General features: G+C 34.5%; 2 protein-coding genes across 2 annotated transcripts; one reads left to right on the plus strand and one right to left on the minus strand.

The window, feature by feature from the left end:
* Positions 1-11,302: 11,302 nt before the first annotated feature.
* On the plus strand, positions 11,303-16,776 carry LOC116134989 (glutamate receptor 2.8-like). The gene is made up of 5 exons (XM_031420671.1): positions 11,303-11,596; positions 13,385-14,715; positions 14,880-15,189; positions 15,299-15,705; positions 15,802-16,776. The coding sequence occupies exons 1-5, from the start codon at positions 11,320-11,322 to the stop codon at positions 16,339-16,341; spliced, it is 2,865 nt and encodes a 954-aa protein (XP_031276531.1). The 5' UTR covers positions 11,303-11,319; the 3' UTR covers positions 16,342-16,776.
* Positions 16,777-17,073: 297 nt separating this feature from the next.
* LOC116134925 (histidine kinase 5) lies at positions 17,074-22,551 on the minus strand. Its single transcript, XM_031420606.1, has 12 exons — positions 21,784-22,551; positions 21,124-21,180; positions 20,700-20,927; positions 20,515-20,608; positions 20,215-20,421; positions 19,864-19,994; positions 19,556-19,605; positions 19,108-19,451; positions 18,916-19,019; positions 18,008-18,811; positions 17,738-17,893; positions 17,074-17,343 (listed from the first exon to the last, which is right to left on the minus strand). The coding sequence occupies exons 1-12, from the start codon at positions 22,504-22,506 to the stop codon at positions 17,305-17,307; spliced, it is 2,937 nt and encodes a 978-aa protein (XP_031276466.1). The 5' UTR covers positions 22,507-22,551; the 3' UTR covers positions 17,074-17,304.
* Positions 22,552-27,332: the final 4,781 nt, after the last annotated feature.

Below are 27,332 nucleotides of genomic sequence, written 5' to 3' on the forward strand. Positions count from 1 at the left end.
GGAATGTCCTATGTGTTCCTCATATCACAAAGAACCTACTTAGTATTTCAAAACTTACTAGAGACAATAATATTATTGTTGAATTCTTTACTGATTCTTGTATGATTAAGGACAAGTCTTCCAAAGCAATTCTACTCAAAGGAATGCTTAAAGGTGGCTTGTGTCAACTTCAAGTTCCAGTCTATGCTCTCCCTGTTTTTGCTGAATTTTTGGGCACTTCTATCAACTCCAAGTCTAAAAATTTTTCTACTTCTTCATTTGCTGAGTCGTGTGCTAAGTCCTGTAGTTCACTACTTCCTACTCAAATGTTGTTTTCCACTATTTGCAAAAAAGAAAAAACAATATGTAATGCTCCTGTTAATCGAGTCTATTGTCAGAATAATAGACCTCTTGTATCAGACATTGTATCCCATACTGATGTTGCATCTGTTTTCAATGCAATGAATGATGTTCAATCTTTTCCTGTGCAAAAGATCAATGTTATGCTATGGCACAAAAGGTTAGGCTATCCTAATATGAGCATACTTACAAAAGTCTTTACTGATTTAAAAATCCCTCATCAAGCCAAAAATAACATTACATTCTATTATGCTTGTCAATTTGGCAAGCTACACCATTCCACATTTCCTAAGTCTACATTCCATGCCTCTAAACCCCTTGAACTAGTGTATTCTGCCTATGGGGTCTCCTATACCATCATCTAAAGATTACAAATACTACATTCAATTTCTAGATGACCATAATAAATTTATTTGGATTTTTCCATTAAAGGTAAAATCTAAAACATATGTTGTTTTCAAATAATTTCACACCTTAGTTGAAAAACAATTCAATGCATCTTTAAAGTGTGTTCAAACCGATTGGGGTGGTGAATATAGTAACTAGTTCCTTACTTTCAAGAACATAATATCATTTTTAGACATCCATGCCCTCACACTCACCAACAAAATGGTAGAGTTGAGAGGAAAGCATAGACAAATTGTACACCAAGGCCTTACTCTACTTGCACAAGCTAGCATGCCACTTAAATTTTGCTAGTTTGCCTTTCAAACAATAGCCTACCTTACCAACAAACTTCCCACACTTGTTTTGTCAAATGCATCACCTTTTTAAATGTTATTTAACACAATTCCAAATTATTCATCTATCAAAAGTCTTTGGGTGTGCAGTTTATCCTTTTCTTAAGCCTTATAGTTGTCACAAATTTAACTTCCATACCACCAAATACACCTTTGTTGGATACAGTCTTCATCACAAGGGATACAATTGTTTAGATCCTTCAGGTTGAATTTACATTTGTCAAAGTGTGAAGTTTGATAAAACTGATTTTCCTTATCACTCACCTACTGGTTCTGTTTCAAATCCTTCACCTAGGACAACACAATCTAAGTCATCCTCTCATTCTGTTCCTTTAATTTGGCATATTCATTTTACTATTTCTAATTCATTTCCTAATCAAGGGTCTAATTATATTCCTCTTGTACAAGAGGCTAACTTTGCACTTCCTAATTACTCTATACAAGAATCTGGTTTAGCTATTCTTGGTAATTTTGTACAAAAATCTAGCATTGTTCTTCCCTTACAAGAGTTTGAATCTACATTTATTGGTTGTCTTATCACACTTGATCAATTAAATTCTTAGGACATATTATCTTTTAGCCCAATTACAATCCCTCCAGCACACTTATTGTCCAATCCATCTACAAACATATCTAATACACCAGTAGTGTCCTCCCAGCCAACCTTACCTTAGTCACCTATCCTCTCACCTTTATCTATAACTTTAAATAAGTCTTATGAATCTATTCCTCTCATGGTTGACTTGCCTTTGGCCAAATTTGTCTTTGCATCAAACACTCATCCTATGCTAACTAGGTCCAAAACCAAAGCTCACAACACCATTTTAATAGTATCCTAGTCTCTTAATAGTAAAGAACCAGATACTATCACAGAAACACTCTCTCACCCTACTTAGAGGGTTGCCATGCAATCAAAATTTGATGCACTTGTGGCTAACCATACTTGGGAATTAACTCTGACTACACCTATAAATGGGTATTTCGGATCAAGTATAATCCCAATGGGTCGATACAAAGGTTCAAAGCTAGGCTAATAGCTTAGGGTTTTCAACAAACTCCAAGCATTGACTATCTAAAGACATTCAGCCTTGTGGTCAAATCACCTACTATTCGAGTGATTTTAATCTAGTAGTGAATAATGGTTAGGATATCCAGCAAGTTAACATAAATAATGTCCTCCTAAATGGGGATCTCATGGAAAAAGTCTATATGACTTAACTCAAAGGGTTTGTCAACTCCCAACTTCCCCATCATGTTTGTAAATTAACAAAGGCTCTCCATGGTTCAAAACAGGCCCCAAGAGCTTAGTTTGATAAGCTTAAGAAAGCTTTCCTGTAGTGCGGTTTCATACATTCAGTGGTAGATTTTAGTCTCCTAATTTATCAACATCAAGAGCAGGTTATGTATGTGCTCCTCACTGGAAGTGACACTAGGTTGGTCTAAGAAATAGTCCACAAGTTAAATACTCAGTTTGCCTTAAAAATCTTGGGTTCTCTTAAGTACTTTCTCGGCTTTGAGGTTACTAAAACTAACACTAGAACTTACCTGAATCAAAAGAAATATGCCAAAGATCTCCTAGTCAAAACTAACATGCAAGATTGCAAATCCTGTGCAACATCAATGGCTATTGGAACTAGATTAACTCTTGCTGATAATAAACCTTATGACAATGCAACTCTTTACAGGAACACAATAGGAGCTTTACAATACTTAACCTTATCAAGACCAGACATTGCTTATAGTGTTAACAAATTTAGTCAATTCCTTAAAGCCCCTACACAATAACACTAGTAGGCTGCAAAAGACTACTTCAATATATCAAAGGTACCTCAAACTTTGGCCTACACTTTACCAAAAGTCATAGACTTAATCCAGAGTGCTACACCTATTGATTAGGCAAGTAGTCTTGAGGATAGGAGATCCACCAATGGTTGTTGTGTTTTTTTGGGCTCTAATTTGATTCAATGGACTTCTAGGAAGCAAAAAGTTGTAGCATTATCTTCCACTGAAGCTGAGTATAGAGCTCTTGCTCAAAGGTCCACTCAATTGGTGTGATTCTGTAGTTTATTTTCTGAAATTGGTGTCACCATATCAAAAATTCCAATTATTTGGTGTGACAACAAAAGTTTTGGCTCACTTGCCTCTAATCTTGTTTTTTTATGGGAGAACAAAGCATATTGAGCTTGATGCACACTATGTAAATGAGCAAGTCACCTCCAATAATCTTAAAGTTCAGTATGTGCCAACTGACTATCAAAAGGCTTACATTTTTACTAAAGCTTTGTCAGCCTTCAGATTTGTTGAATTAAGAGACAAACTCACTATAAAAGCTTCTATTTCTGCTTCTGTGCAATAATTTGATTGTCTGAGCTTTTATATTGTGAAGTATGCTACCTGTATGATGTCTACATTATATTTTGAAAGTTTGAAGCTGTATAACATTGCTAGTTGCATCTTGAAATCATACAGCTAGTTTAGTTGGTGAATTGTGTAGACTACTACCTGTTTGATATCTGCATTGCATTTTTGGAGTTGTACAGATTGTACAAATTGTTACTTGTAGTTTAAAGAAATTTATAGTTGTTTTAGTTTGGTTGAAGTTCTTTGCTCTTGCTACCATTATTTTGGTACCTCTGTTGGAAAGTCACTACCATTGCAAAGTTATCTACTGATCATATTTTGAAGATGCTGAGCAGTTCCAATGTTTTTACTTATAATTGTAAGTGTAAAGGATAGGGAGTTACTATAAGTGCCAAAGTTAGAGAAGTTCAATTTAAGACAGGATGTTGTGATATGAACCTATCAAGGAAGCTAGAGTGTACTGCAGGCAGAGAAGTTCTGAAGTGCAACGCAGTTAGAGAAGTTCAACTTATGGCAAGATATTAGAATACAAAGCTATTAGAAAGAGCTGAAATACATTGAAGTCAAGGAGGTCTAATTCAAGGCAAGATGTTGGAAAATGAAACTTGTTGACTGTTGACTGTTAATTGATTCAGTTGACCTCTAACGATTACTGTTGAAGTTCATTAAGTCCAGTTAGTCTGTTATTCTATTGTGTGTATAAAAGACTGCAACTCTACTACATTTCTTAATGAGAAAAATATACACATTTTCTTGTGCCAGATTCTTCCCTACAATTTTCTTGCCTTTTCTTTCATTTTCTTAGGATTATTGTCCCTCTCAAACTGGTAGTAACAATGGTTAGTTTTTTATGCCACGATTGTTTACCAGGGCCCGATTCATTACAACTAATTCTAGGGAGAGAGTCAAATCTTCTAATTATATTTATGTGTAGAAAAATTAAGAAAAAAGAAGACATAACAAATTTATTAATTTCTGGGATTGAAATGCTTTATTTGCTTTAGAAATGTGAGATTAAAATCATTATAAGTTACAATAAATCTTATGGACTTATGGTCAATGTGAGATTTTATGCTAGTGGTCTAAATGTTTTGATTTCAAGTTAAGATATTCAAAAGATGGTAATTTATTTTATGTATGTGCCCAATATTAATTTATTTTCTCATTTTATATTATACTTTACGTTGTGATTCCATCATTAACATTTAATAATGAGCAACACGGCGTCAATGTGAAGCACCAGGAGTATTTAGCTGGGATGGATCCTGCTTCAAGAGATTAATGACGTCTTAAGTGTTCTATGTATTATATATGCTTGTTATATCTTTTCCATATTATTTGTAATCTTAGGAAACAATCTGTTAATATTTTTTGTCAAAATTATGTTATGGTGGACAATGAATTGTTGAGCAAATATGTGCACACATCGTTCTTCTATGCAAGCATCTGTTGTCAAATACAATTGTCTAAGTGTCGTTTTCTCTTTGTTGTCTTGCCCATCAAGCTTATTTTGATTCATGATATTCTTGTGTGAGCTAACTTTACAGGTATCACAATTTCCTTATGTGGTTCTAAAAGGTTGTAAGGCTTTGTCTGTGGTCCCGCAAGAAAGAGAAAATATATGTTTGTGGTCCAACAAAAAGTTAGAATTCTTTTTGTCCTCCACATGTTCAGCTATGTCAGACTTATGTGTTTTGCCTTTTTATTTCATGTGTGTGCACAGTGGATGTGTGCTTGCACACTTATGTCAAACATTTGCTTATTGCATTTTATTTCGCGATTTACTTCATATGTGCACACACTTTTTTGCTGTGCTAACATTGCATATCTGACTTACTTTTGCACAAATTGCGTTTTTATCTTTATTAGCTAAGATATTTTTTACAGAAGTCCCAATATCCTCTTGTGGTCTAGGGAAATAAGTTTTTTCCCTTTTTGGTTGTGGTCCCAAAAGATAGATGAAATATTTTTCATTTTTGGACCAACACATGTCAGTCCTTGTTTGTTGACTTGGCATAAATTATTGAGCACGAAATTTGTCTATATCATCTTCATTGTTGCTCATTTGTAAAGCTAACCTTTTAATAATTTATTTGCTTGAGCTTTGAAATTTTCAGAGAGTTTTTATTCCTCAAAGGTTCACCTTATGTTATTATGCCAAACCTTCATCATCTCATATCCTGATTGAAAGGCAGCTAGAACTTGGTTCCATTGTTGAAGCTGGAGTGTGGCTTTGGCGTTTGAAGCTTGGGTGGAGCTCAAGTGTTCTTCGAGTGTGTTCCCGACGTGAAGAGGTCCTTGGAGCAACAAAACATTAGAGATTCAGATGTTGGTGTTTAGTGTAGCTACAACAAGGAGTTCTCTTTGCTGTAGCTAAAATCAACTTTTAATTATATCTTGTAATGTTTGTTGTTTAGTGGATTTGCTTTGATTTGGACAAGGTCCCATGGATGTAGGCTAAGAGTAGTTTTTTTGCCAAACCATGTATATGCTGGTGTGCTTTACATTTATTGTTTATGGATGTTGATTCATGCTTAACTTGATAACCATTAATCAACTTGGTAAAAACTTCCGCTGCACTTTAAAAATGGGTACCTAAACATTAATTAGATTTCACCAACTCTAACACAATCAACTTTTATTGTAGTAAACTAATAATTAACTAGAAAGTATAAATCTTAAGCTTGTTCGTTAATTGCATTCATATCTCATGCAAAGAGTAATTTATATTCCTGAACCGATCTAGAGATAATTATATTTAATGTTACAAAATGAGAGTTTTATTTTTACCTCTTCTTTCTTTATTTGGTGGCATATAGAAAAAGTTTGTCTTATATTATAAAGGAATTAATAACATTAATCCCCTTAAGTATGATACAATAACAAAAATCATTTAGAGGTTTTCGAAATAACAAAAATCTATGTTGTTAAGTTTTAAGTATTAAAATAAACAGTAAAATGACAATTTGATAATATTTACTAACTCATAATAGTGTAAATTATAACGGCCAAGAAGGCAAACTTTCATATTCAAATCCTACAAAAAATAGCCACCAACTCAATTGCAAAGACTCCCTAAATATACTCAAATATGATTAGAGAAAGGGAGAATATAAGATGATATATTACTCATTACCAACTACATTATTAAATTAAGGAGGGTCTGAACCCAATTCAGAAAAGTCTTTCTACCCAACCAGTTTAATGGTTCATTAACAATTCATTAATGATAAAAAGATTTAAGTTATTTCGAAAACCTCGGAGGGATTTTTATTATTATATCATACCTCAGAGGATCAATTTCATTAACTCTATTATACAATGTGAAGTATCAAACTCGCTCTTAAGCAAGAGACACACTAAACTAATTAATTGGGGAAATTTGGGGCAAATTGTAAATGGTTACAAATCAAACCAAGTCATCAGAGGTTCCTTTGAGATTTTCCATTGACCAATCTTTTAGCACATATAATTTTTCTTCAATTTTTCAAGTTTTTGAAGGTATGTTTTCTTCCTTAATAATTATAACATCCAGCTTTCCAATTGAAAGTTTCTAGTTTAAGGGCTTAATTCTTTTCTTTCCTTTTATTTTTTTTAATATTGTTTTGATAATTATGTTATGATTAAGTTATAAAATATAAAGGTACTTTTCAGTATCATTACCGGGAAGTATCATAATAACTAAAAAAAACAAGGAGATCATTCTGACATTCCAAAATAATCCAACAATAGCACAGACACCTGTCACCGTGATTGAGACCTTGCTTACAGAATTCTAATTCAAATTTCACCTTCTCTTCTAAATCGACTTAAATTATGTTGATGTCTTGAGACTTTGAATTCTCAATCCTTAGCTCCGTATTTTAAGTTAATTAATTTTTAAGGATAGATTACAAGTCCACTTGCCCACTACTTAATTAACTCAAAATTTTTAATCCACCTTCATTTTCAATCGTCCCTTTCATTCAACTTTCCTTGATAGTGAAAACACATAAAAAATTCATAAAAACAATATGTCTATACGAAAATTTTCAGTCTAATATTGATGAATTTAACAGTGATTAACCATGATCCTGATCTAATTATTATATATCATACGTAGGATTGATTTTTTATAAAAATAATAATAATAACAATAAGAAAACTCGTAAAAAAAATTAAAAAAAAAAAAGAAGTAGAAGAAGAAGTCAAACGCGTACCCAAATGAAATGTGGCAAAACTTCATTAATCTTTATAAATTAAATATGTTGATGGTTGATTATAGAATATGATGACGGCGATACTAGAAGACGGTAACTTGAAAACAATGTTTGATATAACAAAGGATGGTTCTTGGAAGGGAAGCCAGGGTTTGATCTATGATTAAACATTGTGGTTAAGTACTCGTTCAAAGGGTCAAATATTCCTCCACTACGTCTAGAGTCTCACTGCTTAATGCTGACTGCGGAGCCTAGTTTCAGATTCTTGCTTTTCAATTACTTGATTCATTGATTCAGACTTTGAAAAATTATTATCTATTAAAAGAAGTTGAAATTAAATTAGAAGATGAAAAGTAAAATTTTTGACTGGGGGAGAGGAGATACTCTTTTAATTGTAGCTAAGTTAGGTCTCAAGAATATTCTTCAAAATGATAGTTTGATTTGGTCAAGGTAAACGATTATGATTTATCAATGAGACAAAATTATATCTCTAAGTATTCAAAATCAGACATGACCCACTCCTATGAATAAGGAGTTAATGACAAATCATAGCTTTGAGTTTCAGACAATTTTTAAAGAGTTTTGCTATAATTCCTTATCATCTCATCCCACCTTTACTTTACACACCTGGCATTATTCATTGAAATTACTTGTGATTGCAATTGATCAGTTACCCATATACAATATGTCTACAATTACAAGGCCAAGTGGGTATGGGTAAAATGGATAGGAGTTCTAAACGGATAATAAAATATACAACAAAGCTACGGACACCGATAAATCTGTACTGAAAATATGTATCGGCCTATGTGTAACTCGCCTCTGAATTTTTTTATAATTTTTTTCTAGTGAACGGCCGTCCATCAAATTTGGACGGTCATTCACTCACATGGACGCCCGTCCATATTATATGGACGGGCGTCCATATACAAGGGACGGGCGTCCCCATTTAAAGGACGCCTGTCCCTCATTAAAATACAATAAAAAAAAATTTATAAACATTAGGGACGGCCGTTCATCCGTTATGGACGGTCGTCCCTTTGTTTTGGACGGGCGTCCGCAAATAAGGGACGCCCGTCCTTAACCAAAATATAAAAAAAAATAAAAATAAAAACTTTGGGACGGCTGTCCCTTGCGTTTGGACTGGCGTCCATTAGGAATGGACGCCAGTCCCTTAAGTTTGGACGGGCGTCCATTTCCATATTTTTTTTTAAAAAAAAAAAAACATTTTAAATGAAACAAGGAGTGGCTGCTGCTCGTTCTTTCTTGAAGATGAAGACGCAGCAGTGGCTACTGTAACGGCTGCTATGGACAATCCTCAGTTTTCTTAAATGATAATTTGAAATTAATGGAATAAGGGTGCAATCTAACTCTAGCACCACTTGCAGTCTCAACAAATCGTTTTCCATTTTTATGAGGTGGACGCAACCTTGCCACCATTGGATACAAACCAGCCACAAGGACTGCATGTAGTATGCCTGGCACATGTGCATTCTGGCTATAGCTTGAGACATCTTCTGGAATAAACCCATTCCTAACTAATTATGTCTGAAGCTGCTTACGCATACCAAGCAGCATATTCATGATGCTTGAAGAGACGAAATACTGAGAACAAAACCGTGCTTCTTGACCTGCTAGCTGATCACTCTGCCCACCATACAATGAAGCAAGCTCAAATTTAGCAGCAGTTGCTCTCTTATTTTCATTTGGTAACGTAGGAAGGGTAAACGGATCCCTATAGTCAAAAGCACATGCAAGTGTCAAAGTTGGGTCTAGACAGTTCATCATTATGGCAAAGAAAAGCATCTTGCTCATTAATGGATGAACGGAAAGAAAGCAAAGTTGGGTCCTGTTCGGGGCTGAGAGCAAAATGAAAATGGCGGAGAAGCTATGCAAAGTTGGTATCGTATCTGTGGGGGACAACAAGGTTAGCTGTCGGAGATGGTGGCCAGAGTGCAATACGCTTCCGTTGGGCTGGGATGAGGGTTGTCTTCTAGCTCGAGTTCACCACGGGGGGAGGAAGTGCACAGTTTGCAGTTTGCAATCCTATTATAGTTCGCGTGCCTTTAAGCCTTAAGAAGACGAAGTTGGTTTAGAAGATGACTGCAAGTGGTTTAGAAGATGAAGAAAAAGAGCGAAGAAGAAGAGGTTTAGATTTTTTTTTTTTTTTTTCTTTAAGTATGGACGGGCGTCCATTCGTAATGGACGCCCGTCCAAACTTAAGGGACCGGCATCCATTCCTAATGGATGCCAGTCCAAACGCAAGGGACGGCCGTCCAAAATTTATGGACTGCCGTCCCAAAGTTTTTATTTTTATTTTTTTTATATTTTGGTTAAGGACGGGCATCCCTTATTTGTGGACGCCCGTCCAAAACAAAGGGACGACCGTCCATAATGGATGAACGGCTGTCCCTAATGTTTATAAATTTTTTTTTATTGTATTTTAATGAGGGACGGGCGTCCTTTAAATGGGGACGCCCGTCCCTTGTATATGGATGCCTGTCCATATAATATGGACGGGCGTCCATGTGAGTGAACGGCCGTCCAAATTTGATGGACGGCCGTTCACTAGAAAAAAATTATAAAAAAATTCAGAGACATATTACACGTAGACCGATACACATTTTCGGTGCAGATTTATCGGTGTCCGCAGCTTTGTTGTAAAATATAAAACCCATACCCAACCTTTGCGGGTCACCTATTTTTTTAACATATTCTTCGATATAAAACTCAAATCAAAGTTATGTAATATAAACGACTGATCAACTTAAAAAATCAGTATCAAATAAAAAATCAAATGGAAAAGTAAAACTTCTACAAGAGACACAATTATGTTACCAAATAACACCATAATAGCGAATATATTATCAGATTACTTCAAGGAAAGATCATTAGTCAATGATGGTTTAGTGGATTCTCTTGATTTCGTAATCCCTAGATTGTTTAATGGCAAGAGAAGGTGAGAGTCAACCATTTCATCATTTGCAATATAATAAAACATTTGAAATGTTATATTAACATGTTGCCATTAATTTCATATCTGCATAGCCAAGTTCAAGTGAATATCAAAGATTCTGCATTATTTTTAGTAGAATTAGTCAATTAGAAACCCTAATTCCTTTTTTTTTTTTGGGTTAAAAAAAAAAAACTGGTGGACCGGGTACAGATACTTGTCCCATGGGTCCTATATATATTAAATCGTACCCGCTTAAAATACGTGGGCATGGGTGGACCCATAAGTACAGTACCCATTTTGTCAAGTCTAACAATTACATATATTATTTAGATCTAAATTTGATATTTAATTTTGTATGCATATATAGTATTACTGTAACATTAATTAACTCACATAATTCACATATTTATATGAAAAAAATTATAAAATCTTTGAACTTTGTGCTTGTTTCTTTGCTGGAAATTTCCTATAGTTTGACAATAGGAGCATGAAATTTTCCTGCAATCAAAGTTTAGTCAGCAAGGAATTGGCAATTCAAATTAGAAAATTCTTGCTCACTATATTGGAAGGCAGAGTCCTTCCAATATAGTACTCTACCTTCTTCTAGGCTTCATAAGTATTCCTACTTTTCAAATTAAATAGTATCTCAATCCTCACTATATATATACAAACAAGTTAAGCTATCAATTGTCTAATCTATACTCTTAGTATCAAAGCCTCAAAGATGAGACGGAGACCAACCAATCTTGTTTCTCTCTCTTTTTTTCTTTCTCTAGTATTTACTTTCATCCTCTTCACACACACGGCCATATCACAAAACACAACAATCCCAGTTAACGTGGGTGTGATTCTTAACGAAAATGGAGAATTTGAGAAGATGAGTTTGAGCTGCATCAACATGGCGCTTTCAGACTTTTATGCCACCAATTCTCACTACAAAACCAGGCTGATTCTCAACACCAGACACTCCAAGAGCGATGCTATTGGTGCAGCTGCTGCTGGTACATAAACTACACCTCCCTCTCTATTCTTTCGGTGGTTGTTTTTTTAGCCATTTTTGTTATAGCTGCAGACTAATTTACTAATCCTGATCATCATTTGATAAGTATAGGGGTTTCTTTATCGTCTTTTTTTCTTTTTTAAGGTAGCGAATTAAACCCAAAAAAAAAAAAAAAAAGTCCATGACTCCATGTATTGCCTCTTAACATCTTTAGTTTACACCATTCGAACAAACACTGTGAGCCTTTTGGAGACCAAACCGTGTAGTCTAACTTGTGAAGTCTTTGTTCAGAGAATAATAATTGTATATTTTGTAGAAATATAACCAATTAAAAAAATGAAGGCCACATGATACTGATTAAACAAGTTAAGATATATAGTTGACCATTGAAATAAATAACAGAATAAGAAAAGTCTTAACATATTATCAAATGTTGATCCTCGAGGGTCTTCAATGTCGGCTCGGGACTAACATGTGAGAAAATCATAAGCAGGGACAAATAAATATTAATTTGTACTGCCAATAAATATTACTTCGTCTCAAAACTCTAAAGAGTTTAGCCTCTGTAGAGGAAGAAAATTAAGCTCAGTTTTTACAATAAAAGTCTGAACTTTGGATGCAAATGATTTGATAATATCTTAATAAGTGATTTAATTAATTAAATCATTTGTTTATTTGTATGCGTGATATTAATTAAAGTATGACAGGATTTTGGGTTGAATAACCAAAGCCCAATTTAAATAATGTTGTAATTGATGAGGAAAAGGGCGATATCAATCATTGCATATCCTTTGGGTTTGAATGCTTGCACAATCTGGGCTTTCTCTGTTTTAGGGAAAGTTGTTTTTGGTGAGAAGATAATGAACCAAAAAATTTTATTTTTTGTAAAGTATTGAAAAAATTTTCAAAAACCCAGTTATTCCGGTTCACACCTACCCAGAATTCAAATATTAAAGGGATAAACTGGATTTATATCTCATATATAGTTGATGACATTTTTGTAATTTTTTATTTAAAGAGTGAGTGTATAAGTAATTGGCTCGGTTGATATGACATAAAATAATAATAAAAGTTATTTTCGTCTTTACTGTAATTGTATCATATCAGTTAACTGATTTTATTAACGGATTTTAATAGTGGGTGGAAAGTGTTGTTTTGAAATTTTTCGAGTTTGGGTGGAAAGTCGTTAGGCTAAACCTTGGGTGAGAAATTGTCGTTAACTCTTAATCTTAATACTTTAAAAAAAAAAAAAAAAATCTGATAAATTTTAAGGCTGCAAAGATTTATTATTATTCTTAAGTCTATATATTTTTATTATTATTATTATTATTTTATTAAGACAGAACTTGCAAAAACTTTTAAAAGCTTTCAAAGAGTAATATATTCTTATAAACCAACAGGAATTTCTACAACGTGGGCTTAATTTAGTTTCAATATAAAATCCAATTTCCTTTAATACTTTGGTATGGTGTCTTAGGTCGTGAAAAAATGTTTAGAGGAAATATAAACTTAGAATATGGGGTTCTTCCGGCCAAGAGTGAGATGAAAGAGTTATTCATTTGTTTATTTTATTATATTTTCTTTGTTGCATGACATATTTTGAAACAAAGATTAATCTTCAATACATTTATTGAAACATTTCTTCTTTATTCAAGACTGTCTTCTCGTTTCTCAAAATTATTTCATCTTTAATAAAGTGAGATGTAAAAAATGTTTATGGATAAAGATAACTTAAACTAATAATTTAGAAATTTAATTGAAGGAGAGTATCTTTTTGCTTATTTTACAGCTCTAGACTTGATAAAGAATGTGAAAGTGCAAGCCATAATAGGACCAGAGACTTCCACACAAACCGACTTTGTTATTGATCTTGGAAACAAATCTCAAGTGCCCATTCTCTCATTTTCTGCATCAAGCCCTTCTCTTACTTCTCTTAGAAGTCCATATTTCTTCCGGGCTACGCAAAATGACTCCTCTCAGGTTGGTGCCATCACGTCAATTATTCAAGCCTTTGGTTGGAGAGAAGTTGTGCCCATTTACGTGGACAATGAGTTTGGTGAAGGAGTCATACCTTATTTAACCGATGCATTGCAAGCTATTGACACACGCGTCCCTTACAGAAGTGTCATTTCTCCTATCGCTACTGATGACCAAATTGTTGAAGAGCTTTACAAGTTAATGACTATGCAAACTAGAGTGTTCATTGTGCACATGTTGCCTTCTCTTGGCTCTAGGCTTTTTACTAAAGCAAAACAAGTTGGAATGATGAATCAAGGGTACGTTTGGATTATCACTGATGGATTAACTAATTTGTTTACTTCATTGGAGCCTTCAGTGATTGAATCAATGCAAGGAGTGCTAGGTGTAAGGCCTTATGTTCCGAAAACAAAAGCGCTTGAAGGTTTTCGACTTCGATGGAAGAGAAAATTCCAACAGGAAAATCCAAGCCTTGCTGATACTGAACTGAACATTTTTGGATTGTTGGCTTATGATGCTACAATGGCACTAGCTATGGCAGTTGAGAACGCTGGTACTACAAACTTGAGCTTTGACATGACAAATGTTTCCACCAACGCAACAGACCTTGAAGCTTTTGGTGTCTCCAAAAATGGTCCTAAACTTCTTGAATCATTATCAGTAACTAGATTCAGAGGCCTTACTGGAGATTACACGTTTGTTGATGGACAGTTGCAGTCGTTAGCTTTTCAGATACTCAATGTCAATGGTGATGGAGAAACAGGGATTGGATTTTGGACTCCAGAGAAAGGACTAATGAAGAAATTGAATTTAACAAGTACAGATTCTACTTCAAAATCCCATCTTAGATCTATTATATGGCCGGGGGACTCTACATCTGTTCCAAAGGGTTGGGAAATTCCAACTAATGAGAAGATATTGCGCATAGGAGTGCCAATGAAGAATGGTTTTAGTGACTTTGTAAAAGTCATAACAGATCCTACTACTAACAAAACAGATGCCACTGGTTATTGCATTGATGTCTTTAATGCTGTAATGCATGCATTGCCATATGCTATCAATTATGAGTTCATTCCCTTTGAATTGTCTGATGGCATTGGCTCTGGTTCATATAACGATATGATTTATCAAGTCAAGCTTGGGGTAAAAGTTCTCATCCTTCCTAGTATTGTAGTTTTTATTTGTAATAGACTTTACATAACAACACAAAGAATATTTATGAGCTCATAGAATTTTTGCAAGCATTAGGAGTGAGTAGACTTGATATGATGTCTTATTTGATCTCCTTTTCTTGTACCTATGAACAGAAATTTGATGCTGTGGTGGGAGATACTACAATTGTGGCCAACAGATCACAATTTGTGGACTTCACCTTACCATATACCGAATCTGGAGTATCAATGATGGTTCCGATCACAGACAACAACAAAAATGCATGGGTGTTCCTAAAGCCCCTGACATGGGACCTTTGGATGACAAGTGCTTGTTTTTTCCTTTTCATTGGACTTGTCATCTGGGTTCTTGAGCACAGAATCAATGAAGATTTTCGCGGTCCGCCTGAGCATCAAGTTGGAACAAGTTTCTGGTTCTCCTTCTCGACAATGGTTTTTTCACACCGTAATTTCTTTCACCATTTATAACTTATACTTCAACTTATCCTTTTTTAGCAACAATGCAAGGCTTTACATTGATGTTATTATTTAACTAACTTGAATTGTGTTTGCAGGGGAGAGAGTGATAAGCAATTTGGGTCGGTTTGTGGTGATTGTATGGTGTTTTGTAGTCCTCATACTCACCCAAAGCTACACAGCGAGCCTGACATCACTCCTTACAGTCCAAAGGCTCCAGCCTACTGTTAGTGATGTAACAGAATTGATAAAGAGAGGGGAAAATGTTGGGTTTCAGCAGGGTTCTTTTGTTGCAGGAATCTTGAAAGATTTAGGCTTTAGCGAAAAAAAACTATTGGTTTATGATTCAGTGGAAGAATGGGACGCCCTTTTTCAAAAGGGAACTACAAACGGCGGTATAGCAGCTGCTTTTGATGAAGTCGCATACCTTAAGCTGTTTATGGGAAGACATTGCTCCAAGTATACCATGGTTGAACCAACATTTAAGACATCTGGTTTTGGCTTTGTAAGTTCTCTGAACTCTATTAGTTTCTTGAATTTCTCACCTCCTCTATTGTGCTTAGTGTCTAATGGAGTTTTCTGTTCATTTGGTGAGCTGCAGGCCTTCCCACTTGGTTCACCACTAGTACATGATGTTTCAAGGGCGATCTTAATTGTGACCGAGGGACCAAAAATGAACGAAATTGAAGATGCATGGTTCAAGGAAAGCAGCTGCCCTGACCCGAGCTCCTCAGTTTCTTCACATAGCCTTGGCCTTAATAGTTTCTGGGGGTTGTTTCTCATTGCTGGCGTCACTTCAATCTTGGCTCTCATCATTTTCATGGCCATTTTTGTTTATGAACATAGGGAAGTCTTGAAAGAATCGGATCCCAAATCATCGTTATGGACAAGGATTCGTACTTTGTTAGGAATCTTTGTTTCCAGGGACCTCAATTCACATACTTTCAAAGAAAAAATTAGCATCCAAGTCCACAGTTTGGGAGCAGCTACACCTTCTCCTTGCAATCACTACCCACCAAGTCCCTCAAGCTATTCACCTTCAACTGAGTACGGCGATCCAAATCCTAATCCAAGTGGTCAAGCACCTGAAGATATTGTACCTGCTGTAGAGCTCATTGACCCAAATCAAGAAAGAGCTTGAACTCCCTAAGTAGTTCATGAAGATATATTACGTAGATATATATTCTCCATGGCTCATATGACAGTAGCATGGTTACAGATAATTGTACATTGATAGTGAAGTAACTAGTATATAATGTAAACGAAAGCTTAATGAAGCTCCTGCGTTTCATATAACTTTTCTCCAGTTGTTTAAGTTTAAGCTCTAGTCTACTAGAACTATAATAGTTTTGTTGAAGAAAATGACAAGACTGCTGGTCTCATGGTACTATTTGTCACCATATTGTTTTCTCATTATCTTTTTCTTTAGTTCATCTGATGTTTCTGATCATTGAGTTTTCTGTTTATTTTCTTGTAAAAAGTAGCAATTAGCATTCCTTTCTAGTTTCTACATTGGCTTTCCAATAAAGTTGTACATTCCAGAGCGTTTGAAGGGACACACACATCATTCGGAAAACAGTTGCGTTTCTGAATTAGATTTTCAATAATAACCAACAGATCTTAATAATGTCATAATTTGTTTTGGCCTCATTTGCTCGAATTAATTTACTTTTACTTCCCATGTTCTTGTATGGTGAGATTAGAAGTCAGAACTTTGCATCAGAAGAACAATCCCATTAGCTTCTTCGATAATTTCACAGTTTCATCAGTAACAATGTCTATGATATCCAACTACCTCTAATTCATGCATTATCTTGCCACACTTCTCTCCATTGTTTCCAAGTCTTAACTACTAACTAGAACCCAGTGATAGTATTAAAAAGTTCTTGGGAGAGCCAGGAAAGAATAATATAGAGCTTACTATTTACAGAGACACACTAATGGCTGAGAAGAACATGATACACTGATTACAAAACTTTCCTATCATTTTTTGTACACAAGCATAAATTTACAAGACGTATCATGGAAAATACTGTTCAAGACACTCTTTTAGTTTTTGAAAAGTGACAGGCTTAGAAACAAATGAGTCCATACCATTTTCATATCACTCTTCCGCACTCTCTGACAATGTGTTTGCCGTCATCTGCATTTGTATCAATTTTTTCATTAGTTTATATGATAAATAGGTGAATATACAATGATCACTCGTAAAATTATTTTTAATTGTTATAAATAAATAAATACTGCTCTCTGGATCATAAATTCATAATTTTATCCAAACTAGAAGCATCATGCTAGAATCAAATTGTTCGGATCAGCTACTATTTCTCTTTTGTTTAGAAAAATGCAGAGTCCGAAATATCTTAAAATGTTTTTGGCATGATTCAGTCACTACACGGACCAACTTATACAGTTGAGATTTATCATGATAATAAATATGCTACACATATAGAGTACTATAGCCAGAAGAAAAACTTCAAAATTATCAGAAGTAAAAGTGCAGAAATTTGAGGGTCATAAAGAGCCTGAATACTCACTGCAATTATTGGAATGTGCTGTGTGGAAGAACCTTGTAATAAATCTGGAGCTTTCTCGATTCCAGCCTTTGATGCAGCGTCCCAATTTCCAGTGTCTTCATACGAGCGAATTATTCTTGTAGCTTGAAGGCCATCCATAACTGGCATGCAAACATCCTACAAAACTTGTATGGCAAATGGTTACAGAAGTTGCAAGCTTATGTAACTGAATAGCGAGTCAATAGAAAGCAAATGCCAGCAAAACAAAAATATTAATTTTCTAGAAATTACCATCAAAACGAGATCATAATCACGGCATTGAACTGCCCGCACAGCTTCAACTCCATTATTCACAACATCTATGCTATGGCCTAACTGTTTCATCATTGATTGGGTGACCATCACATTAATCTTGTTATCTTCTACAAGAAGAATCTTTGGTCTTGGTTTTGTTTTGAGCACTTCTGGACCACTGGTAGATGTACACTGGGAATTTGTGTCAGATTTATCCTGCCTTTGACATGATTGTTGGGGTTCACTGCTCTTTGCCACTGAAACTGTTTCCTCATTAGCCTTTGAGTGACTAAGGGACTCCGTCGTAGGGTTTTGTAACCGATTATTCGTGTCAATGTGACACTGTTTACCTCTAGAAACTTCATTTTCATTATCAGTTTCAGAGCTGTGACTAAATGAACTTTCAGGTTCTGGTAATGTCTCTGCAACTTCTGCCACTGAACAGGCATCCTCAGGTGAAGTAGTCTCTTTTGGTCTAACATTATTGGGGGGAAGTAAGTACGCATCCTCTGAGAACCCATTGAGTTTAGCACTACTAAAACCCATATTATTCGGTAAAAATTTTTGGGGCCTGCTTGATCCATTAGAAGAGAATAGTGAACCTAAAGTGCGTGGTTTGAATTGGAAAAAGCCAGCTGTCAAGTCATCACTTGCAGCGTCATGATTAGCCATATCTGAGAGCTCATCAGGATCATCAGAATTATCACTAATTGGTGAAACGCTGTAAGGGAGTATAAATGTAAATGTGGAACCACAATGCACTTTGCTAGTCACAGTGAGACGACCCCCCATCAGTTCAACCTAATTCAAATGCACAGAAAAGTTAAGAGAGTAATATTTGATTGATGTCAGTAAACAGGTTCCAGTCTAGAGTTACATCATTTGTCATGGCAAGAATACTTTACCAGCTGTTTGCATATTGCAAGGCCAAGTCCTGTTCCACCATACTTTCGAGCATGACCCGCACTAACTTGCATGTACTTTTTAAATAGAATTGGTAAAGCATTTTCTGTTATATGACAATGAAATCAATTAATCTCTCTCTAAGGCTCAGCTAAAGTGAATTTTTTTAATGAATACTTGGAGCATAAACATACCTGGTATTCCGATTCCAGTATCATATACATCACATCTAATCCAAACTGTTGTTTCCTGCTCCTCTAAATCTCCATCCACTGAGTTTCCATTGTTAACAGGAGTTCTTGGTTCATCAACCGATGAATGGTCTTGGAAAGAATCTTCACTACGTTTTCTATCGTGAAATCCCTTTTGTTCATTGCCGTTTTGAGACGTTGATTGATTTTTCTCTTCCTTTGTTGAAGTTGTGGTTGACTGATACGCTTTTGATTTCTGATATGACCCTTCTTTGGCAAAAGGTGGCTCAGGCACCACATAAAGCTTTATTCCCACCTTCCCTTCAGGAGTAAATTTGATTGCATTGCTGCAAGGAATAAAAAGCTTTGAATACGAGAAAAAACCAAAATATCAATGATTTTAAGTTTTTGAGGAACAACCAGAGTCATGAGCCCTACATAAACATTTTACCTGATCAAGTTGGTAAGGATTTGTCTAATTCGTAAAACATCTCCAATGACCTGACATTGAAGCATAAGTTTTTAATATAACTTGCAGAACTAAATAAAACACAGAATCTTATTATTTTACATTGATGAAGTCATAAATGTGATAATGATTAACAGTTTCCTAATGGACACTCAACAGCTCAGTGCCTAGTCTTCTCTGTACCTTGTCCAGGATAAGGGCAAGTCATTTTAAAAAGAAACCTGGAAATCATGTAACTGAAGGTCCATCAAAGTTTTCATAGATTTTTTATATTGTTACTAAAATCTCACCTCAATAGGAACATCATCTGCTATGTGTCCTTCCAAAGTAAGAATTTTTTGTAAAGATGCAGCAGCAGTCTGAAGTACATGCTTTACTACTTCCCTTGGCCGGAATTTTGTAGCTTCCAACTTCATAACACCTAAAGAAACAAAAATGAATTTCAGAATTTCATGACAGCATTAAAAATGAAACATTTCTGTATATTTCTATTTTAAACCTTAGAACCATAACAGGTCCAATCATCACTAAAGCTATTTAAGAAGACTGGAGCCAGGGTACAATCATAAAGAACTCAAATTTTAACAAGGTCAACATGCACTAGAAAACATAATTATTAGATAAATAGATGAATTACAAACCTGATTCAACTTTGGAAAGGTCAAGAATGTCATTTATAAGTTGAAGCACCAAATCTCCAGAAGACATCATGACACTTAATAGGTTCCGCTGTTCATGATCAAGATTTGTATGGGAAAGAATCTCAGCCATGCTAACGACACCAGCCAAAGGAGATCTAATCTCATGAGACATGGTTGCTAGCATTTGCTTTGCTCGCATTGTCTCCTCTGCAAAAATGTGAACAAATAGTCAAATTTGCTGCTCTAGAAGCCTAGTTATGTGATTACTCATCCACTCAGGTTCCCACAAGGTAGACAGACCTGTTATATGGATTGTTTTGTTCAGTTCTGTCTCCTTCGCCTTTTGTACTGCTATTTCCTCTCGTAGCTTTGCCATCTTTTCTCTTTTTCTTACCTGTTGGTGAAATCAAGAATATAAGAACACATAATTCCCTTTTAAAGACAATAAAAGACCTGTAATGAACATTCAGAAGAAATGAATTTACCTGATCAGTTACATCCATTCCCATATAATTGACACCAATCGTCTCCCCTGCCTTGCTAAAGACAGGTTCAACATAGATCAAAAACGTTTTTGATCCAAATAATTCTGTCTCAAATGTAATTTCCCTCTTTGCAGGCAATCCTTTTTCTAGAACTTCTCTCTTGAAATCCTGAGATTCCTTGACACCAGCTCCAGTAAAAATTTCAACATCTGTTTTCCCCAAAATGTCCTGTAAATTCAATGAGAAAATATGATGTTGTGATGTTCCAGTGGCGCTAACAATATGAAAAGCGACAAAAAAGAACTAGCTACAAAAGGAAAAAAAGAAACCTACATTCTTGGGTTTCAAAGCCTAACGCTTAATAAAACATATAGCTTGTTACAAAATGAAACTTTAAGTGATTACATCAGTTGCCATATATTACCTCCTCATGCAAACTTGGAAAATGATTATAGATAAAGCGGTACCTTAGCTCTTTATCCTGAAAGAAAAGGTTAAATAAAGATCAGTCCCTCAACTGAAAGACCAGTTAGATGACAGTAAAAGGAAAAACATGGTACTATAGTGGACAAGATTAATAAACCCAAGGTAATCCTTTATTATATTTGTGTAAAGAATTCATCTAGAAAATCTAATGCATCCTTAAAAATCTAACTGCAAGGTAAGAAAAAAAAAAATGAAGAAGCGGTTTGTGACTGTGGAAGCCACTATTTTGTCCATGATAAAACTTAAAACAATGCAGAACAACTATAAAATATAGGATCTGAGAAGCTAAAACCATTTAATAAGATCTCATCCCATTATGAAGCTTGAGTTTACTAGTATTAGTTTACATCATCCAAGCTACACGTAAAAGCAATATGACAAATTGTGGAGCTTGTAACAAAACTCACTTTCACAATATGCTCCTAGATAAGCTGTTAGTTATAAGTGTGACGCACTTTGGATTACCACTACAGTAGTTAAGTCCAACTTCATGAAACTAATCAACAAGTTTGTCAATGCAAAATCCCCATACAACAAGCGAAGGCATATTTTTGCAAGGCAACTTTCATCAGGTATACATTATCAGTTTCATAGTTACCTGATGGCCCATAACAATAGGAGCATTTTGAAGTACAAAATGTAAGAAATTATCTGCTCTTTTTAGAATCTGAGACAATTCTTCCACTGGAGAGGATTGTTTTTCCAGATTTGTTATGCTGTCCTGCAACTTCTCCATAAGCGCCTGCTCCCGCTGGACGCTTGCCTCCAACATCTTTTCTAAATTCAAGGCCCGTTGCTTCCAGTACACAACTGTATCATATTCTGCATCTATTTCAACTCTGTTACTTTGAACAACAACATAATTTTCCCTCCGAGGAACATCTTTCCATATGTCATAAACCTCCTCCATGATAGAAATTGGACGTTTATCACACCCATATTGTTCTTCAAAGCGATGCTCCTCCAATATCTCCAATTTCTTGAGCTCAACTTCTTGCCTTTGTCGGCTCAGGTTGGCAAGCTCCTCCCTAAGAAGTCGAACTGCATTTTCTTGTTTATATTCCCAGTGTTTTACAAGGTATGCCAACTGAGAAGAGCCCTTGTCAGTATAATTTGTCAGCTCCAGTAGGCGCTTGAAATCAACTATAGTTGGATCCTCTGTGATCGTAACCTCTTCCAACATATCTTGATCTCCTCCCGGCCTTTCTACATTGAATTGCTTCCCAACATCACTTCCAACATCTTCTGGCCACATTGAAGGGAGGACTTCAACCTCCAGCTCCATGTCTTCAAGTTGATCGGTCTCCATTTCGCAAATCATTTAAAATCAGTCACATCCAAATTATATGTCTACAAAATCCATAAACTTCAAAATCCCGCTAAGCCATGTTTCCCACTGTTCAACGTACTTGAGAACCAAGACAGAATTAAAATTCCAGATCAAGTCAGGACCTGCAACATAAAAATGTAAAAAAATAAAAAAATAAAAAGATGAAGGAAAATTATATCTAAAGGTACAAAGCTTGAAAATCCGAGAATATGAGCAGCACTTGACGTATGGAAATTATCCCCAGAACAGGCCAGAGGCAAATAAGCCACAATCAGAAGCTTACAAATTTATTGGTATGGGACACCCAGAAGTAGAAAAATTATGAAAAGGAAAAACATGAGCAAGTAATCATATAAAGCCTCCTGGCTCTATCAAAACATTCTTAGTAGACTTAGTACTTCACATCCAAATATATATGAGCAATCAAAAGAGAATACTGAGAAAAAGACAACAATGACTAGTAAAAGTAATGGAGGAAACCAATGACATACAAAACATCTCTACAGTCAACTCCATTTTGGTTAATTGATTGACAACTTAGGCTTAGTTGATTGACAACTTAGGCTTAGTTGGCCACTCTATTCACACAGTTGCATTAACCCAATTCAAAATTTCCTTAACAAAAAGAAACTGTTGAATTATATCACATTATGAAGAAAATAAAAAGAAATTAAATGAGAATGAGATGAATACAAGTCAAAAACGAGAAAGTCAAACTGATCAACGAACGGAATTGAAGCGCGGAATTGCTGAACGAATGAATCCAAAACCAACCTTTGTGATGAAAGCAGAGAAAAGAAGAGAGAGTGAAGAAGAGGAAACAAAGTTGATAAGTGGCAGAGGCTATTACTGTAGATCTGAGGAATCTGTTTCAACTGATGAGTCAATGGGGCTTCAATGGCAATGAAGAAAATTTAACCAACTAATGAAAGAGAAAGAAAGNTAAAATCAGTCACATCCAAATTATATGTCTACAAAATCCATAAACTTCAAAATCCCGCTAAGCCATGCTTCCCACTGTTCAACGTACTTGAGAACCAAGACAGAATTAAAATTCCAGATCAAGTCAGGACCTGCAACATAAAAATGTAAAAAAATAAAAAAATAAAAAGATGAAGGAAAATTATATCTAAAGGTACAAAGCTTGAAAATCCGAGAATATGAGCAGCACTTGAACGTATGGAAATTATCCCCAGAACAGGCCAGAGGCAAATAAGCCACAATCAGAAGCTTACAAATTTATTGGTATGGGACACCCAGAAGTAGAAAAATTATGAAAAGGAAAAACATGAGCAAGTAATCATATAAAGCCTCCTGGCTCTATCAAAACATTCTTAGTAGACTTAGTACTTCACATCCAAATATATATGAGCAATCAAAAGAGAATACTGAGAAAAAGACAACAATGACTAGTAAAAGTAATGGAGGAAACCAATGACATACAAAACATCTCTACAGTCAACTCCATTTTGGTTAATTGATTGACAACTTAGGCTTAGTTGATTGACAACTTAGGCTTAGTTGGCCACTCTATTCACACAGTTGCATTAACCCAATTCAAAATTTCCTTAACAAAAAGAAACTGTTGAATTATATCACATTATGAAGAAAATAAAAAGAAATTAAATGAGAATGAGATGAATACAAGTCAAAAACGAGAAAGTCAAACTGATCAACGAATGGAATTGAAGCGCGGAATTGCTGAACGAATGAATCCAAAACCAACCTTTGTGATGAAAGCAGAGTAAAGAAGAGAGAGTGAAGAAGAGGAAACAAAGTTGATAAGTGGCAGAGGCTATTACTGTAGATCTGAGGAATCTGTTTCAACTGATGAGTCAATGGGGCTTCAATGGCAATGAAGAAAATTTAACCAACTAATGAAAGAGAAAGAAAGAAAGAAAGAGAAATAGAGAGGAGAGCATGTGATGTAAAAGAAAAACAAAATTGTGGAGAGAAGAGAAGCTCAAGAAGCCATGTGCATTTGGAGGTCAAAAATATTAGAGAATTCTTGGCCCTTTTCTTTCGTTTTTGTAACAATTATTTTATTTCCTAATAAGGGTTTTGTTTTTGAGGTTACATTCAGAGTTTCTTCTGCAAAAGTTTCAGGCTTTTACATTTTAACCATCTGCTTTGCTTATGTTTCTTGTTTTTTCAGTGTTCCTTCCTTCACAAATGAAAATTTTTCACCATTAGTTTCTCTCTCTTTTTAAATGTCAATGAACTTCTTCTTGTTTCCCGCCTTTTACTATTCCTAGGTTACGTGTTGGGACGGCGCGTTTGTTTGACGCGCAAGTTTTGGGACAAATAAATTAAATTAAATGCCAGAACTTTAAAGTTTTCTATCTACTTCACTTGAGGTAAGATGGGAGAAAGAGGATGAAGATTCTTATTTATAACATAAGATTTAAACATTGATTAGTTTAATTAAACTAATGGTTAATTAAGATTAAATTTTGTCTAAGATCCAATTATAATGCCCCTTGGGGTTAGAGCTCAAATTGGACCACCATTATATCAAACTTATGTCTCTTATTTTTCGCTCAATTTCAATTTCAACAGAGACAAATAAACTCAGTAATGATCCACGAGATGATTTATTAGATAACTTGGTTACACAAATTATGAAGTTTGAATTATTTTACAAGCATCTAAATGATTAACTACCATTATTTCTCGCTTCTTAAAGATTATAAAATTCTGTGTAATTCCAGTTCAATAGTTATTAATTCTTGCTTCACAAAAATCACAGAATTCAAAGGAACTCCAGTATCAAACTCATGAATTAAGTTGATGATGGTGAGTTGAATAATACTAAATGGTTTTGATTAGTGGGAAATTAAACAATGAAAAGCTTCTTGAATTTGATTAAGCACTTGCTAATCATGTGTTAAAGATTCTATAATGGGGGTTGTTAAGTGGTTTTTCTAGATGGAGGGCTTGAATATTTTAGGAAAAGAAAGAAGAAAAATATAAGAATAAAAAGCATACAATAATAATTTATTAATTAAGCAACCAACTGTTTAAATAAAATTAGTTGGAGAGACATGGTGTGAAATAAATTGGTCTATTAATTATTTAATATAAAAAAAACATTGGTTTATCTTTTATGCTACTTAACAACTAAGCCATATTCCCTTCTCCAATGTCTAGCATTTGGACTTTGTCTACATACCAATTTCTCCATGTGACACCAATCCTTGCTGACTCACCCACTTGCCACGTCATCCCACAGAATGCCACGTGGACATATAGGAGTGTGACACTTGGCGACAAGGCATGGGCATCTGGATGATCATTATAATGTCAACTTATTTTAGCTGCTTTGCCAGATAACATTTGCTCATCAATGGAGGTTCTTTTTAACAGAAAATGATGAACACCATAAGCGCAAGTTGCACATTTTTATTTCTTATTTTTAAACATACGCCAAGTTGATTTACTAGATTAATGAAAATTAAGCTTGGTAGAAAGGGGAAACATTAAAATAATTAAGGGAGATTCATTAAGAGTTAGTAGTAATTTCAGAGGCTGTTATTATTATTTTTTATTTTATGAAACAAACGTGAGAAGTTTGGAGATTAAAAATAATTAATCAGCAGCAGAGTCCATATACTATCACTCATGACTTACTAATATTTATTTATTTTTCATTTTTGCCTTAACACTGCAATTAACACTGCAACACTAGCTTATAAAATAAGAGTCAACGATATGGAAAAAATAAAATAAAAAAACTAAAATAAATTATCATTAAGCATGAGTTGAAATTTGAAAATGAAACGATAATTTTATATTTATATTCATTTAGTAATTATTACTTATTAGCTATAAATAATTGATTATGAATTAGGAAAACAATGTACGTTATAATTAATATGATATTTTAATTTATAATATAACAATTATTATGAAATCAAAGGCCTAACATAGGTAGAGTAAACTCTAAATTGGGCATAATCAATATTGAAAAATGATTAGCTAGTACAATTAATATATATATAATATAATAAGAAATTAATAAATATATATATAAATGAAAGCAGTTTATGACCAACACGACGTGTAAACGTTGAGCGTTGGTACTTTCCATAATATTATGTTTAATATAATAATTGTTTTAATCTTTGTCACTGAAACGTCAACTTTGCACAGATACCTTGAATATAATTAAATTTAAATTAGAACAGATCAGGTACTACACAAAATAATATACACTTAATAATATTAATATATACAAGCAGCTTACTCTTTAAACATATTATAATCACTGATTCCTTAATTAAAACATTAATATGTTATGATTAATTCATTAATTTAATTTCCTTGCTAACTGCACCATAAAGTAAACCCTACTTTACGTGTATAAATTAAGAGGTCGGTTGATCGAACAAACAAATTAAAATTACAAGAAAGTAAATTATTTAATTAATTCATAACAGATGGCAAGTGATTGGACGAGACAGCTTCCATAATACACGGATTAGTTAATTAATTAAATATATTTTTGGGTTAACGTGATACAGATACAGTTCCTTTCACTGAGTTTGTGAAAGATAGGTATTGGTAATTGTTTAATATGGTAATTAAATAATTAAAATAACCTACAGGGACCATTAAGAAAAAGGAATAATAAACTATCACGATCATTACAAACCAAGTGACCATCACCAACCGAGCGACGATTCCTGTTTATATTAATTCATTTTGCCTTGTTCTTTATATAAGCAGCTAGCTGCTGCTTCATGTGCTATTGCTTTCCTCACTATCTAAGTTTAAATGTCCATTGATTGAATGAATACCAATTGCTTTATATATTT

The sequence above is a fragment of the Pistacia vera genome, unplaced genomic scaffold (assembly GCF_008641045.1).
Source record: "Pistacia vera cultivar Batoury unplaced genomic scaffold, PisVer_v2 Contig292, whole genome shotgun sequence".
NCBI lineage: Eukaryota > Viridiplantae > Streptophyta > Magnoliopsida > Sapindales > Anacardiaceae > Pistacia > Pistacia vera.

What these genes read in the sequence shown, in the direction of transcription:
- LOC116134989 (XM_031420671.1), top strand. Translation starts at nt 11,320, where the DNA reads ATGAGACGGAGACCAACCAATCTTGTTTCTCTCTCTTTTTTTCTTTCT. An exon ending in TTTATCAAGTCAAGCTTGGG is followed by an intron (nt 14,716 to 14,879) that starts GTAAAAGTTCTC and finishes ACCTATGAACAG; the next exon opens with AAATTTGATGCTGTGGTGGG. An exon ending in AGACATCTGGTTTTGGCTTT is followed by an intron (nt 15,706 to 15,801) that starts GTAAGTTCTCTG and finishes GGTGAGCTGCAG; the next exon opens with GCCTTCCCACTTGGTTCACC.
- LOC116134925 (XM_031420606.1), bottom strand. Translation starts at nt 22,506, where the DNA reads ATGATTTGCGAAATGGAGACCGATCAACTTGAAGACATGGAGCTGGAG. An exon ending in CTATTGTTATGGGCCATCAG is followed by an intron (nt 21,181 to 21,783) that starts GTAACTATGAAA and finishes CTTTTCTTTCAG; the next exon opens with GATAAAGAGCTAAGGTACCG. An exon ending in TTGCAATATGCAAACAGCTG is followed by an intron (nt 18,812 to 18,915) that starts GTAAAGTATTCT and finishes CATTTGAATTAG; the next exon opens with GTTGAACTGATGGGGGGTCG.